At 40.9% G+C, this 16,843-nt stretch overlaps 2 protein-coding genes and 1 long non-coding RNA gene across 4 annotated transcripts in view; 2 read left to right on the forward strand and 1 right to left on the reverse strand.

Annotated features, from left to right (window-relative positions):
- Nucleotides 1–2,561, forward strand: part of PWP2 (PWP2 small subunit processome component) — a 20,941-nt gene extending 18,380 nt beyond the window's left edge. The window contains exons 20-21 of the mRNA XM_074159178.1: nucleotides 1,012–1,086; nucleotides 1,259–2,561. Of these exons, the coding sequence (XP_074015279.1) occupies nucleotides 1,012–1,086; nucleotides 1,259–1,418 (235 nt within the window). The 3' untranslated portion in view covers nucleotides 1,419–2,561. The remainder of the gene's footprint in view (nucleotides 1–1,011; nucleotides 1,087–1,258) is intronic.
- Nucleotides 3–4,647, reverse strand: LOC141472293 (uncharacterized). Its single transcript, XR_012463532.1, has 5 exons — nucleotides 4,537–4,647; nucleotides 4,037–4,111; nucleotides 2,928–3,070; nucleotides 2,622–2,810; nucleotides 3–1,121 (listed from the first exon to the last, which is right to left on the reverse strand). It is a non-coding gene; the product is annotated as an uncharacterized lncRNA (long non-coding RNA).
- On the forward strand, nucleotides 4,483–11,924 carry GATD3 (glutamine amidotransferase class 1 domain containing 3). Of its 2 annotated transcripts, XM_074159190.1 has the most exons (7): nucleotides 4,483–4,659; nucleotides 7,460–7,512; nucleotides 8,273–8,386; nucleotides 8,734–8,853; nucleotides 9,710–9,802; nucleotides 10,122–10,278; nucleotides 10,903–11,924. In XM_074159190.1, exons 1-7 carry the CDS (start codon nucleotides 4,546–4,548, stop codon nucleotides 11,029–11,031), a joined length of 780 nt encoding a protein of 259 aa, XP_074015291.1. In that variant the 5' UTR covers nucleotides 4,483–4,545; the 3' UTR covers nucleotides 11,032–11,924. The 2 variants fall into 2 exon arrangements, with proteins under 2 accessions (XP_074015291.1, XP_074015300.1); XM_074159199.1 differs by lacking the exon at nucleotides 9,710–9,802 and having other exon boundaries at nucleotides 4,524–4,659; nucleotides 10,903–11,914.
- The last annotated feature ends 4,919 nt before the right edge of the window (nucleotides 11,925–16,843 follow it).

Genomic DNA, 16,843 nt, shown 5'->3' on the forward strand with positions numbered 1-16,843 from the left:
GTCAGTTTGAGGTTTTTAATTAGCAGTTACTGACATTTTAGATAGATGCATATAGGACAATTAAAACTACTTAGTTTACATTTATTACATGTACATTTAATAAGTAGTATTTAAATCCTTACATTTATTTATAAAATCTACATTTTTAATTTAATACCACTTCTTTCCTAACAAGTATGTATGATGGAATTTGTGGGGATAAATTGCAAAAACGTTTTCCAAATATTACAGGTAAAACTGCATAGCTTGTATACCGTGTAAAAGCATAAAGATTTCAAGAGTGGTAAGATTTTGGCAATTGTGGTTTTAAACAATTATACATCTTAAATGTGACTGAAAGATGATGTGGAGGTACTGACTGCATTTTGTAGACTTGGCTTGTGATTACAGCACACACTTTTAGCTTGTTAGTATTCTGCTTTCCTACATAGTTCTTTACAACTACACGTGCCTGCCATACGAATTATGTTCAGCCCACCCGTAAAGTATTGAGTTTATAGACTCTAGGGAACAAAAAGAGGCAAATCTACAAATTCAAAATAAACTGAGTAAGAGGTAATCTGAGATGGAGTCCTGCAGGTTAAAGAAACAGTGCATTGTGTAACTCCTTGTTTCAGCATAGATATTAATGTGTTAGTTACTGAAATGACTGGAACAAATTTTCTCCTTTTGTTGCTGATGAAAAGGATGATTTAAAACAAACTCTTCCTTGATCGGAAAGTATTATAGTACCTGGAAGGAACTGTCATCATTACAGCAAGCAGAATTAGTTCTTCAAGTTGCAGTTTAACATAAAAAAATAATAAACTATTTCTGGCAATACTACTGCTTGTATAATCATTGAGGGCAGAATCAAAAGCAAAAAGTTTTTGTTTATTTAGTATTATCTTATAACATTCATATTTAAAAGTTAACATGTATGCTTGTTAAAATTTTGAGATATAGAAAAGTTCTAGATTTCCATCTGTAAATATAAATGGTACTGACAGTTGCATGTTTTCTCCATTCAAGGTCAGTGAAGCTGCTTCCTGTGATTCAGTTTCTTCAGAAAAGCATCCAACGACATTTTGAAGATGTTTCCAAACTGTATGTACTGTTACATTTAAGTTTATATCAAAACCCTGTAAAAAAGTGTGGAGTAATTTGGGGGATAACAGTGTGGTATGAGAACTTTCGAGATGTTTTTCTTTTAGAGATGTTTTTATTTTAGGAGAAAAATGGAATCTTGTTTCTAACATGTTGCTATTTATTTTTACAGCTGTGAATGGAATATCTACAATATTAAATATGCATTGGCCATTTCACAACAGCGGGGCATGAAACGCTTGGCAGAAGAAACACCAGTAGATGAAGACGACTTTGATTCTGACAGTGATTATCTTATGCAAGAAGTTCATAAAGACAATCTTAGTTCCTAGTTACCTTTCATGGGAGGGAGAAAACCTGACAACGTATATTTATGCAGTGGTATTCACTGAGAATGAGTGGCCCTCATAGTGGCATATTTTAACTCTTTTTAACAGTGTAGATGGAGTTACATGTGAGTGATAAAAGTGGGGGAAATGTAGGATAGACAGAGTGCCATTTATGGTGTATTTGGTGTACGCTTTGGCCATAACATCTTGACAGCATTGATTTTCTGATTCATTGATTTCTTTTTTTTTATTGTTCCTGATTTAGAGTAAGGCAAAAATGTATTCTTTTATCAGTGAAGTTAGAACTATGACTGGAAGAAGTGCATTTGTTATTAAAAACGTATTGTACATAAACTAAGTATTGTGAGTTATCTGTAATGCAGTCTTGTCATACTTTGTGATGGACCCTTTTTTTTTTTATCCTTTTAAAAAACATTCTTAATTGGAGTTATACACATTGTTCTCAACTTGTTTGAAGTGTTGTTTTAATCGGTTTTTTACGTACATATTACTGGAACGCTGTTAGGAATAAGTGGACCCATTTTTTGTAGTTCTATAGCTTCCATACCTGATGAAGTTTCAATAATGAGGATGATATGCCCATAACAATGAATATGGGGGAAAAAAATTACTGTGCTGTATAACTTCAGCAGAAGTTTAATTGGTTAATCTTGAGATACTGTAGTAAAAATTTGTTTGGAAATTGCCAACTCAATAATCAAACTGTAAAAGAACGTGTTACGAAAGTTTCTTTTTCTCATAAAAGCCCTTTCTTGTCTTGTTTTTTAAATGTTTTTATTAACATATGAAAATCTGAAACTCTTGTTTTCTCATGCCAGTTCACAAAAGCAAGGAATTGGCTAATAACAACAGGTGAGCTTCTGAACACAGAGAACTATATCCATGCTTGTGATGTTTTCAAGCCACATGTCGAAAGGGCTTTGTTAATTAAGATACTGAAAATATTAATAAGCCAGAATTGATTTTTTTTCAGTGTATTCTGTTCTTTTGGATTTGTTTTCCAGTCTCTTTCCACTCTTGGAAGAGAGGAGAGGTATGAATATTAAAAACAGCTACAGGAAAAACAAAGTCCAAAACATGCAGCAGACACATTCAGTCTATACAATAAAGATGCACTTGCTACTTAAATAAAATATAGCGGAGTGATTTATTTTGTTTTTCTTATGGTAAAATGTTTAAAAATACCTTCAGTTGCTGGTGATCCCTTGCCTCCTAGCATTTTCATGGTTGTGCCAGTGTTTCAGGGTCTCAGAGGTGTGAAGAAGCTGGAGTGATGCTTGCGGAAGATGCTCTGGGGTATGGTGTTGGGACTGCTCATCATTCTCCACCCTTTGTCATCTTCTGCTGCTGTGATGGAAAGTAGGCTTTCTGCCCCTAGGTAGAAGAGTGGGGTGGGTAGGTAGGGAAGAAGAAAGGAAAAGGAAAAATCCATCTTGGGGTCCTTGTAAAACTGAAGTGCTTAAGGTAATTTGAAAAACATGATTGTGTTACCTGATGTAGTTGTCAGGTTGTTACTTCTTAAGCCATTTTACTGTTTTTTCCACACACGTTGTCTTTGCATGCTTTTTTTAAAGACCATATTCTTTTCCTAAACTGTAGTCATTTTGGGACTGTCGCAGCAATAGCTTTGAGCTCTGTAAAAGAGGAGTTGTGCTGTTTTATGAAGTCAGCTAACTTGATCACTAAATTTATATTTGTCTTTTGGGTTTACAGTATTACAAAACACAATATGGAGAAAATGTGGCCTTTCAGAACACCACCTTAGAAACACGGTTTGGGGTTATTTTAGTCTTCACATTCAAAACATTTCTGAAGATGGAAACTTCACAAACAGTATGTTTTAGAAAGTGCAAAAGCCTTGAGAGGAGGTGAGAGGGGTAACGTAGCACCACTTCTTGTACATGCGGTAATGATGTGTTCTACTCATGATGGTCATTTTGCTTGAGCTGTAACAATAAGCTTTTAGGTTATCAAAGACACATTTTATGGTGCTTATGAAAGTCAAAAACTTTTCCCTGCTATATCTAGGAAGAATAATGAAAACAAAGTATCAGGGTTTGTCTGATATGTCCTAATCTTGGCCTGATCCTTGTGCACGTTGCCCCAGTCTGTGAATCTGACAGTGGCTGGTGTGGGCTGGACTGATGTGTTAGAGCAGTGCTCTGTCCCTGCTTTCCACATCTGCAAACTGGTGTCTTGGCACATAGAATGGTTAGAGTTGGAAGGGACCTTAAAGATCATCTAGTTCCAACCCCCCTGCCATGGGCAGGGACACCTCCCACTAGACCAGGTTGCTCAAAGCCTCCTCCAGCCTGGCCTTGAACACCTCTAGGGATGGGGCATCCACAGCTGCTCTGTGCAACCTGTTCCAATGTCTCTCTAACCTCACAGTAAAGAATTGCTTCCTAATGTCTAATCTAAATCTACCCTCTTCTGGTTTAAGACCATTACCCCTCATCCTATCACTACACGCCCTTGCAAAAAGTCCCTTTCCTACAGATGGCTCTCTATATATTTCAACTGGACTATCTGCTATGTAGCTCAGCTTCCTTAATAAAGGAGAGAACAAAAGAAGTTTTTTATCAGGGAAAGAAATTTACCAGTGATGAAACTCGGTGCTTTTCAAGTTTCTTTCATCCTTCCCTTTTAAAAGCAATACCCTATTTCACAAGATCCTAGAAAGAAAGACATGAAGAAATGAATATGGGTTTGTTTATCGTGTTTTTACTCACAGCTCTAGTCTTGGTCGCCTCTTGCTGCCCTTGCCCCGGATGACCCCCAGCCCCTGCCACCCCCGCGCTGCGCACCCCTCTGGCCACCCCCTCTCCCTTGCAGAAGGAACCCGATGCTGCCAGGCTTGTGTTCAAAGCGTGTCCCAAGAGTTTATTTCCACCCGCGTTTTAACTTTTTTTTACTGCCGCTGTTATCATTGCTAAACGCGGTGAGGGAAGGGACTGAGAGCTGCCCCTCCCCGCCTCCAGGGGGCGCTCTCGCCAGCGCCGGCAAGGGCGCAGCGGCCTCCCGTCCCGTCCCGCCCCCCGCGGCCCTGCCCGGCTCCGCGCACCGCCGCCGGCCCCCCGCGCCGCCACCGCCTTCTCACACCGCCGCCATGCTGGCCTCCCGCGGGCCGGCCCTGTGCACCGCGCTGCGGCGGGCGGCCCCCGGCGGCCTCGCCTCCTTCCACTGCTCCGCTCGGCGCCACCGCCCCGCCCGCGTCGCTGTGGTGAGTAACGGTCGCGCCGCGCCCCGCCCGGAGGAGGCCTCGGGCTTGGAGCGGGGGGGAGCCTGGGGCGGGGCGCCAGCTCTGAGGAGAAAAAGGGGTTTTTATACTGCCTGGCCGTCCCCAGCCACCCTCAGCCCCTTTGCTGGCGGTGGTGGTGGCGGTGGCGGCGGTGGCGGTGTTGGTGGTGGTGGGAGGGCTCGGCGTGGCGTGGGGCCGAGGAAAGGCTGGCCTGGTGGCGGCGGCGGCAGCCGGAGCGCTGTGGGAAGAGACTGAAATGGAGAAAATAAAGCTGTTTAGGAATGAGTCACTTGGAGGATGCCAGACCAGGAGTGGGAAGCACGTAAAAATTAGCTTCTGTGTAGCTGTTACTGGCCTGGAGTTGAATTATAAAGAGCTGAACTTGAAATAGTTTGTAGCGTAATTGGGGGAGGTACTGGCAGCGTACAGGAAAATATTTAAATTGGTTATGCTCTTCTGCAGGGTTATGCTCTTCTGCAGGAAGGAGGTACGGCATGTTATAAACACAAAAGACAGTAAGGAGGTGGAAGGAGCTCCAGGTTGCCAAAGGAAAACGTAGGCTGTAGATGGCACCCCAAATGGACACAGAGTTTTGGAGCTCGATGGACAGTCTTTGAAGCTTGAGCTTTGCGTAGTCTTGACAGCGTAAAATGTACAGAAATAAGAGGGGATTACCTGCATGAGGAAGTCTATTTGGGGCAGAGTTGGCTCAGGAATGGGCAGAATGCTGGTCCAAATGTTTAAAAGGTAACTTACCAGGAATGCTGTTATTTTACCAAATCACAGCTTTTTAAATAGAGAGTGGAAAACAAATATAACTGTTGATGTTAGTGGCATAAATTTCTGACTGTGGTAGAAGACAGATTTATCACCAAGCAGGTACTAAAATAACAGAAGAGGATAATGTCTTAGTACTTTGGTTTCAGTGAGTTTCAAAACATTTTAAAAGTGTTGCTTACAGAAGGTAACTTTAGCACAGTTGCTTGTATGTTTATTCAGTCTAAATTAAATAGAAGATAAAAAGTTGGAAAGTGGAAGTTGGGTCTTAAATATCAGAGCAGTAAAATTGTAGTTAGGATAAACACGGACAGAGAAACATCCATGGATCTTACTCATTTGGTGAAGTGATGTTTGGATGTCGTGCATGTGAGAGCAGAGGACTGGGTATTGTGATCTGAAGGATGACCATGAGCCAGCAATGTGCTCTTGTGGCCAAGAAGGCCAATGGCATCCTGGGGTGCATCAGGAAGAACGTGGCCAGCAGGTCGAGGGAGGTCATCCTCCCCCTCTACTCTGCCCTGGTGAGGCCCCATCTGGAGTACTCTGTCCAGTTCTGGGCTCCCCAGTTCAAGAAGGACAGGGAACTGCTGGAGAGGGTACAGCAGAGGGCTACAAAGATGATTAGGGGCCTGGAGCATCTCTCTTATGAGGAGAGGCTGAGGGACTTGGGTCTTTTTAGTTGGGGGAAGAGAAGGCTGAGGGGGGATCTGATCAACACCTATAAATACTTAAAGAATGGGTGTCAAGAGGAAGAGGCCAGTTTTTTTCAGTGGTGCCCAGTGACAGGACAAGAGGAAAGGGGCACAAACTTGTACATAAGAAGTTCCATCTAAACATGAAGAGGAACTTCTTCACTGTGAGGGTGGCACAGCCCTGGAACAGGCTGCCCAGGGAGGTGGTGGAGTCTCCGTCTCTGGAGACGTTCAAAACCCGCCTGGACAAGTTCCTGTGCAGCCTGCTCTAGATGGACCTGCTCTGGCAGGGGGGTTGGACTAGATGATCTCCAGAGGTCCCTTCCAGCCCCATGTGATTCAGTGAAAGCCCCTTCAAGTCCAATGTTTCTAACTAAGACAGTTTCAGTTGGGAGTTTCTGTTCATGTGTCTGCGATTAAAAATTTTCAAGCTTATAAAAGCAGGAGGGAAGAGAATAAAGGTAATAAATGAACTCTCTCTAACTGGATTTTTTCTTTCAAAATAAACAACCAAACAAAAAGCCCCCACAAGAGTTCATATATGTACTTTCAGGAACTAGATAATCCTTTGGATTTTTTTTGGTTTTGTTTTGTTCTTATAATCCTTTTTTCTGGGTTTTTAATTTTTTTTCCTTTCTTTTACTTTGTAAAAGACTCTCTCCACCCATACAAGGATAGCTGATTGCTTTGTGCTTCTTGTTCTCCAGTGTGTATAAACAAATTGAAAGTACTATTACCATGGTAATAAGGAAAAGTATGGCTAATATAGTGTAATTAAGGTTAAAAGTGATTTAGCTATTGGTCTATGATGCGGATCCTCAGATGAAATACAGCAGCAGGTAAAATAGTTTATCTGAAGTGCCACCTCGAAGTGCACTTCTATCCTGCTTCTGTTTGATGTGCATCTGGATGAGGAGGTATTTCACACAGATATGGACAATTCCTAAATAGATGTATGACACTCAGAATAATCCACTGTGTGCACAGTAAAAACATACCTAAGGATATTGTGTCAGTTTATTAACTCAGGAATAAATGCACAAGTCAATAAATAAATATTAGTTATTTCTGATGGGCAGCTATAAATAGGAAGTGCCAGTTCTGCAGTATGTCAAATGACAACACTGGTGCTAATAGCATGATGTTGACTGGCTTAATAAAGAGCTTGTTGCTAAGTTGTTTTTTTTAGGGTACAGAGGGAGGTTTGTTGTTGTTTGGGTGGTTGGTTTTTTTAATCTTACAAGACTTGTGAAAGATCCTGTAGGAAGTTTTGTATCACCTGAAACACTGTCTTGATTTTCTTACTGCAGGTCCTGTCTGGTTGTGGTGTCTACGATGGCACAGAAATCCATGAGGCCTCAGCGTAAGTTGCTTTATGAAATTAGGCTCAAAAAAGTCTCCTTTACATTACAGGAGTCTGTTGAATTTAGGTTTGCTTTCTCTGGCCATCAGAGTTGCCCTGAAAGTTGTATGACGAAGCTTCACAGTTTTCTCACAGCATGATTGGGAGCTCAGGCCATGTTCTTGCAGTACTCTGTGATTGTCCAGAGATGCAGCACAGCGCATGCGATGACAAAGCAGTGAGGTTGAGAGTCTTTCCTTCAGAAACAGAAATTTAGAGTTCCAGAATCAATGTCAACAAAGTAAAGACTTCGTTTCGTAGTCACTTTGAGTTTCTGTTCCTGGGGCTAAATCTAATACTAGAATTGTTAATAGTCAAGCTGAATTATTAACTCTTAGTGTTAATTGCGAAGATATGCTTCACCTAGACTGAGATTAAATGTACACATAGGTATGTTAATCATGGGACTCTTCCATAACACCTGGGGACTTGCAATGAGAAAGGAAGTTTTTATTGTTCTTGGTTGCCTGTTTAAGAGCATTGAAGAAAGAAACTTGTGTCTAGCTTACCTGACCCTGCCTCCAAACTGACTAGCTGTTCTGCTTTGTACTTTGGTGTTACTTACAGGGATTTTGCTGATATGTGCTCAGTATGCTTTGGTAGGATGTGTGTTTTTCCTCTTCTTCCAAAATCAGTTGGTGGAATATTTCTAGCAAGACTTTGCGGATAGATAAAGCCTCTCTTACAAGTTTTTCAGCAGGTTTTATCTCTGTTTTTCTAGCATACTGGTACACCTTAGTCGTGGGGGAGCGGAGGTTCAGATGTATGCTCCAGATGTTCCTCAGATGCATGTCATTGACCACAGTAAAGGGCAACCAGCTGAAGCTGAGTCAAGGTAAAGTCTGTGTTTAATGTATTTTCCATGACTGCTGAGCCTCAGTCTTTTAAACATTCTTCAGACATAGCAGCCTGTAACTGGACTTACAGCACTTTGCTGACTGGCTTTAGTAGCTTTAGGCTAGCTGGTACTTTGGTTGGAGAGAATATATTAAACCTGTTTTCTGGACGTGATTGTATATAGTCTTTTAATGCCTGTGTTTCCCAGTAGTTGTATTGCAGAAGCATTGATAGCTTCGGTTATTGATCACTGTTTTTCTCTCCTCTGCTCTGCCAAAACTTTCTTTCTTCTCTTCTGTGTGCAAATGCTTAATTCACTCATTCTTTTATTTCTGGTCCTTCAAGGAACGTTCTAGTGGAATCTGCAAGGATTGCTCGTGGTAAAATTGCAAGCCTGGCTAAGCTTACTACAGCAGACCACGATGCTGTGATATTCCCTGGTGGATTTGGAGCTGCTAAAAACTTGTGAGTGCCAACTAAGCATTAGACGACCGTACTAAGTATTTATGATCAACTATTCATAATCAACTATGATTCATACAATAAAATCAGGAAGTAATAAATGGCCTTATTTACTGCATATGTAGCCATTGCTTAATAACGAAAACTCCTTTCAAAGTGTTGAAGTTAAGTTGTGCTCTTCATGGTGGTTTCCAGTCCTTATTCTTATTGGCATTGTTGCGTTTTAAATTTTTCAAACAATGTTGGTGAGAATTCTGGAGTTTAGGTAGCGCACAAGAATCCTTTCCCCCCACCCCTGTGGTGATTTTTTTTTGGGCCTGGCTGAGGGAAGTGAAGGTAAAACTTCAGTAGTTTCAGGTGTTCCTAGTGTTATTATTCTGTTTCTTCTTGTCTGCCTACCAAAAAGTCCCCTCTTGCATTAGTAACGATAAAACAACAGCAAGCTCAAAAAAAAAGGAGGAAAAAAAAAAAAAAGTGTTAGCCACATGGAATACTGATTATCTTGTTATTGACTTGCCATTTTCTTGGCTTTGAGAAAGCTGAATGTTATTTCCCTTTTCGTCTTAAGTATTTTTCTTCTTTGAAAACATTGTTCCTCCCCTTCTCAGTAATACTAGAAAGTTGATTTCATAATTATTATTTCTAGATGTTTATATGAAGTAAGGAACTTTCTGACATACCAAAGCCTTAGAAGTGAGTCATTTTGGCTAAAGCATTCATGATCAACTACAGGCTTTTTCAGCCACCTTTTAGAAGCTACTAAGTTTGTGATGACCCCTGAGAGCCAGTCTCAGGCAGACGTGGACATCTCTGTTTTATAGGCTTATACTGAAGTTTATAAAGTTTCTTGTTGTGGCAGATCTACCTTTGCTGTTGATGGGAAAGATTGCAAGGTGAACAGAGAAGTTGAACGTGTCTTGAAAGACTTTCACAAAGCAGGCAAACCTATTGGGTATGTATTTTAGTTGGAGGGGCATTTGTTTGATAGTATGAGATTGGAGACAACATATGTTTGGTTGAAATGTTACTGTTGGAACAAGACGAAGCATCTTCCGTTTTGTATCAATTGCAGCTTATTTTTTAAAATTTTTTTCAAGTTGCGTGTGTGCGTAGATGTTTGTCAAAGAAGCAGCTAATAAAATGCTAAGTGGAAGTTGCCTTGTGATGTCTTTCAGATTTCTAAGACCATGTGCGATTGAATCTTTTCCATTATGACCAAGTGTTGAAAGAGTGCCATTGTAGAATCACTCTTACAATTCCTTTTGTTGCAGTCTTTGCTGCATTTCACCGGTGTTGGCAGCAAAGGTTCTCTCTGGTGCTGAAGTAACTGTCGGCCATGAAGAAGAGGAAGGTGGCAAGTGGCCTTATGCTGGGACTGCAGGAGCCATTAAAGAACTGGGAGGAAAGCATTGTGTGAAAGAAGTAACTATATCCTTTCTTGTTAATCTCGCATGTTGAGAGACCGTGTAGTAATGTGTCATTACAGTTATGAATATATGCAGGACCTGTGCTCCTCCACTTACAGTTTGGTGGGAATATACTGTGTATAGCAGATAGCACATAACGCAGCGCATGATAAGAAACATGGCCTTCTGCACACAGCTGTGTAGTTAAGTCATTCTCATTTATTGCCTTGGAACTCCCTTGGAGACCGGGTAATGCAGTAAACACTGAGTGAATCTGCACATAAAACTGGCATGAGTTATAATCGGTCAGTTCTCTCTGAGATTTTTTTTTTTCTTTTCCTGAAGGCTAATGCTGTAATCAGACTGCACTCAGAGACATTTTATTACTGTCAGTAAATTTCTTAGGCTTCCTTGTGTTTCTGAGTGTTCCCACAGATTGCCCTCACAGTGTTTGTATTTCTGGCAGATGTAGCTTCTAGTATCTTGGATTATAGGTTGCAGCTGTCTTTACAGCTGGATGGTATAACATATTTGGAGATGTTTTTTATAGGACAGTGGAGCTGTGAGGTTTTGTCACTGATGGTTTGTTTTGCAGACAGCATCTGCAAGTGCGACATAGGCTGTGTTTTCCTTAACTCCCTTCTACGAAGCTCATGTGGATACAAAAAACAAGGTGGTCACTACCCCAGCATTTATGTGCGAAACACAATTACATCATATCTTCGATGGCATTGGGGCCATGGTAAAGAATGTGCTAAAATTAACTGGCAAATAAAAAAAAAAGGAATCAGAAATGTTTAAGTTTGGGGTGTAGTATCAAATATAACATGGACCAATGGAAACATTTTCACCTGCTTGTCCTGTTCACACTCTAGTGAATGCTGATACGAAGCTGATTGATTCCCAGCTGCAGGGTTTTCCGTGCCCCTTCTGAAAGAGGGGCCTGCAGGACGGCTTTCAGAGTACAAGCAGTCTGGCCTGAGACAGCATTTTCTTGAGCTTTTTCAGCTGGAGAAAGCTGTGCGGACATATTCTGAAACCAGTCCTCCCGATGCACCAGTGTTAAATCATTTCTGTGGGGGCAAAAAGAGACTAAAGGCCCTTTCAGAAGCTGAGGGCAGATGTGTTATAAGGATATAGCAGATGCAGGGGCAGTATATCTGGTGGATGAAGAATGGAAGTAGAGAGGAATTGGTGGGTGGTTCAAAGTTTATGTGCTCAGGCCTGTATCTGTGAACTATAAGCCAGGATCAGCTGTCAAGGGAATAGACATCGTCCACATTTTAATTTAGTTTGGTAGTAATTAAAAGATTAATATTTTGTTTTTCCATTTCAAAGAATCCTGTTTTCACAAAGGAGCCATTCTGAATATCAATCAGCAACAGGATACATCTTAACTGTCACAACACTAGCACTTTGAAAAATTAATCCATTGGCCCATTATTGCTAAAAAGGTCTTGAAATGAAGGAGAAAATATCCGCTGATGTGACGCACAATTTTTAAGGATAATACCCGTGTTAAAGTTGCATGACTAGTTGTGGATGGGAAAAGCAATCTCAAATTATCGTCACTTTCCCTGCTTTAGGGTAATAAAACTTTATCCAAAGAAATATTATTGAATGTCTGGAATAATGATGTATAAATAAATTAATTTCTGCCTTTGTCTCATCCTTGTCCCTTCACTTTTGTTTGATAACTGCCTTTGATAACTTACACTCAATAACATTCTAGCAGTTTTTCTGCTTTTCAGTTCTCTTCACGTCTTTGGGACGTTTTTTCCATACAGAATCCAGCAGGGTCTCCTTCCCCCGCCTTCCAAGTTATTTGTTACCTTTCTGTTCAGCAGGAAGCAACATTCCTTGAACGAAAACAAACAAGCAAGCAAAATGACCCCTCTTACCTTGTATTAAAATTCCTTTTACATGACAGACACGCTGAAGAGAACCTGTACTTTTAAGGGAGAATTGTGTGCTTCATAAATGAAATGTACAAGCCTTAGATTGGGTTGGAGTATGGTAAATACCGTCTGTGGCTGAAGACTTGATAGGGATGTGAAATGACATTTTTTAAAGGAGGGGAACAAAGAGGAGAAATGAAGCTTGAGTATGAGAGGTCGGCATGCTCACCTTGCTCAGTCAGTGTTCACACAACAGACTTTTTAGCTTCTGGAGCCTCTTAGTATGTGATTAATTTTTTGTCACTAAAAAAAATCACGTTTGGATTTAGAAGATGTGATTGTACTTCAAAGATGGCACTGTTTTCTTGGGCGATTTCATAGAGCTCCCTTGTGCAGATCCCCAACTCCACTGTGGTTAGAAAGAAATCACACACAGAAACCAGGTCATCCTGGTAAGGAGCATGGTTCATAAAGTGGACGTTGGGCATACTCTGAAACTTTTTTGCTGGTGCATCAAATTTATCATGAAATTGTCAGTATTAAGTTGGTAAAAAACAGAATTTAAAACACTGTCACTATGTAATTCACTGCAAATACTTTTCTCCATAAGCTTTGCTTGTGCCTTAGTGGATGTTTATAATAACAATTTTATACACAGAGGCTTAGCAGAGTATGGAAGGTCATTGTTCATATAAAGGGTAACGACATTTAAAAATATATGACTTTCTTATATCTGCAGGAGTTTTAAAAGAAATTTGGTAACATAAGAAGGTATCACAAAACAGAGATGGTATTGAAATCCGTGGAGCAGAGGGAGAGCTGCTGCCGCCTGTGTTAACAGCACCGTCATCTGCTGTAATAGTGGCCTAAATTGAGCTCAACTCTTCCCGTCAGGGACTGTGAGTTAAATCTTTCCATTAGCTTGCCTCGCCACAGCAGGTTGTGTGTATGTATTTAGGGTTTCTTGTATCTGCAGCACTTAGTAAGTGCAGCTGTGGTGGCATACAGCGTTCTTAGATTCAGGTGTCCTGAGGAAAAAGGTGGTTTTTTGAAGAAGTTGCTATTATCACGCAGTGACCAGCTGTTGCAAGTTGGTTGCTAGATCATCCAGATGTTGTCTCTTTTTACAGCCCTCTGACATTCTTTCTTGAATCCAGATACACAAATAATGAAGACTACTAACAACCTACTGTGTACCTTTCTAAGCAGACGCGGTGGTGGTCATGTGGATCCCCGACCTGGTGGCTTCCAGGTTCGATTATTGTGATAGCACATGCTTAGAATCAAGTATGCAAATTGAAAAGCTCACCTATTTTGACATGACATCTCGTCTGCTAAATAGCAGCAATACTGTAAAAATGATGGTCTCACTATCAGTGACTGTGTGAGGGCCGGGGCTGTGAAGACGTAATGAGAGTAGCCAAGGAACCAGCTCCTCCTTAGTGCCTGCAATGGTTTTCAGGGTAGTTGAAAAAGCGAGCTACCCATACAGTGTTGTATGGGTACTGGAAGCTTGGCCATTTAGTGGGGATGAGACAAACAGATATGCACTGACAAAATTTTATTTTCAGAAGTAATCATGTTTTAGAGCATCTTTTTGCCCTTCTTTTTTTCCATCATTCAGAGATAATGTTTTTTTAAGGGAGAAAGAATCATGCACCAGAATTACCTTTTTTTTTTTTTTAATTATTCTCTCTAATTTCACAGTAATGTGCAGAGTGCAAACCTTTGCTACACACATTTTAATTTTCTTTTTTTCAATAGAAGATCTTTTCATTTTGGTGGGAGATGTAAGAATGTTATCTTGGCTTTTAGCCAGCGTGAATTCCAGCCAGAGGGAAATTCCGTATGCGTTTAGAGATTAATAGAGACATTTGTCTGCCAAGTTGGGTTTTTCCTTTCCCCCCATAGGGCTGTTTGGAGCTGCTGAGTGGTTTGCTAGTTTCAGCCAAGTGGATATAGGTTTATGATTAAGGTTTTGTTAAAGGCTATCAGAAATTAAAAAAAAAAAAAAAAAAAAAAAGGGAAAGAATGTGTGTTCTTCAAGCCTCCACAAGGAGGCATGCAGTATCTGGATTATGGACCCTGCCATTTTTCGTTGTGAGAAAACATCTAAGAAGTTTGTCCTGTTGAAAGGGAGCGGTAATAAATGCCCCTCTTGCTTGTGACGGTTTTCCAGTGATGTGATGGGGTGAACTTGTGGGGTGTGGGGAGGAGTTGTTAATTCTCAGTTGTGTTTCTGCCAGCCCCATTTTGCCCTCATTGATGCATATACGCAACAGCCGTCTTGCGAAAGGTTTCGCTGCAGATAGTTTTATGTTCACAAATTTGACAGCGCTGCTTTTTTTTCTTCTAAAAGCAGAAATGAGAGTTAGGGATTGAGATGTGCTTTTCGTTTTGACCCTTGGGGTTGTGGCTACCGCAGGGACACGTTTTGGATGAATACGGTGCCAGCAGGGGGCACTTGGTGAACAGTATTCTGTGCAGGTTTTCACTTACCCAGGCACAATACTCCAGCTGTTGTTTTCTGTATGACGTTGTTATGTTGACTTGTTCTCCCATAGAGGGAATCAAGCAAATAGTGCTTCCTACTTGTTTAACAACAACAAATAGGAAATCCAGTTCTATCGTAATGAATGCCTATGTCCCACTGTCTTTTTAAGACTCATTTCTTCAACGCAGTGACTTCTTAATTATTCCCCTGAAAGTATAACATCAAATATACTTACATTAAGCTCTAAAGCCTTCCTGTGATATAATTATCACTGAAAAAGGAGGAAAAGTGTAGTATAAAGTCATAAAAGTACACGGTGGCTGGGATTTTTTTTTGTTTGTTTTTTGAGGGTTTGATTTTTGCTTTGTTTTGTTTTGGTTTTGTAAATAATAATGCTATTATAGCCAAGGTGGCCTAAAAACAGGGTTTGTAGGGGAGGGAGTTTTATTAGGCCAAGAAATATTCCTGGAAGGAAACACACTGTTTCTTGACAGGTCTGTGTGTTTTCAAGCTAACAGTGTCTTATATGTGTGTGTATACATATATATTTTTTTATTCTTTTGTAGTGGGAGCTTAGATAATCCTCCATCCCCAAATAATTGAGAGTTGCCTGCATTCCAAGGCTTGAGTCTTTTGTTTGAGCTGGTTTTCTTCCTCCTTCACATGGCTTGAAGTGGCTGAGGGAAAACTTACTTCTTATATGGGTCAACCTTAGGCCTCAGAAGAATTAAGGAACTGGTATTTGGTTATCTTTTCCAAGGTGATTTCAGTGGTGGCCAGAATTTCTGCGGAAAGAGAGGGAAAGAGAAGGGACTAAACTTGGACAATCCCAGAAGCTGAAACAGAAGTTGCAATGAGGATTGCATTACCCATAGCAATATTATTTCGTGCCGCATATTTAAAAATAACCACCTTCCGTGCTTGTTTTCAGTATTTTTCGGTAACCTTTGTTCAGCTGCTGAGTATCATGCTATGTGTATGTTATCTGACAGAACAGTGAAAATTCTGAATCAAATGTGTTACATTCATTTATTGCTGATGATCTGTGTGAGCTATTTCTCCCACATCACGTGGAACTGAAAGGAGCTCAGCGGAAAGGATTAACCAGTTGAACTGGCCTCACTGTACACATAGATAAACTACAAGATGAGCAAACTAACTCCTTTTTGTCTCTTACCAGCATCACTGTCAAACCTGGAAAAATGACCTTGCTTTTACAGCCATTCTTTTGCAAAAATAATGTACAAGGATCTCTTAAGAATTTCTCTAATGTAGCAGATTATCAGCCTACGCTCTTGCCATATGAAATACGCAGGTGTGGGACACCAAGGTCCTACAAGTGAGAGAAGTGGAGATTCCTCCTTCTTAAACGTGTGAATTGTTATTGTGCTCCTTAGTTTTCAAAGCTACCCCTTCTCTGTCGCGCTGAAACTCTGGAAAACACAAGAACTATGTGCTGCTCATGTTCTGCAGATTGAGTGAAGTTTAAGACATATGTTTGCTGTGTCATCACCCAGGCGAGGAAGGACAAATCAAGGTCTGGTAGTCATTCAAACCTTCCCTTGCAGTCTCCCAGGAAAATGGAATGTCGGTCATACATTACTGCTGGGAATGGATTAACTACAGCTCTGGGAAAATACAATAAACAGGGACGTTCAAACATCCCAAGTGCTGCTGCAAATCTGAGTCATAAAAAAAGTAGGGTTGTAAGCAACATTTAGAGGTCATCCAGTCTTCTCTTCCCCTCCTCCTCCCCTTTCATTCCTTTTGTCTTCATCTGCTCATGTACTTACTGTGATTCATACCAGTTTGCACAGGCAGGGAGAATCTCTTCTGAGGGTGAAAAAGGCTGTGACTGTGGGAATTGGGCATTCCTCGTAGGCACCAGCCAGCACAGTGCCCGCTCTTGAATGTACAACTGGGTTGTCTCTTTCCACAGCAGTGAGGCTTCTAGCCCTGCATGCCCACATAAAGGTGTTTAAGTAATTATTCATTTGCTTGCCCAAGAAATTTTTGCAGTTGTATAGTCACAGCTTGCAGTCGTGAGTGGAGGTGCTCGTGTTGTTCGTGTGCCTCAACACCTTTTGAGAAGTGGAGGGCTGCTTAAGTGGCTATTAGATTTTTAGAAGTCATACGTTCCTTGAGATACGCCCCCCCTCCCCCGCATCCCATCCCTGGAAGTGTTTAAGGCCAGG

The sequence above is a fragment of the Numenius arquata genome, chromosome 1 (assembly GCF_964106895.1).
Source record: "Numenius arquata chromosome 1, bNumArq3.hap1.1, whole genome shotgun sequence".
NCBI lineage: Eukaryota > Metazoa > Chordata > Aves > Charadriiformes > Scolopacidae > Numenius > Numenius arquata.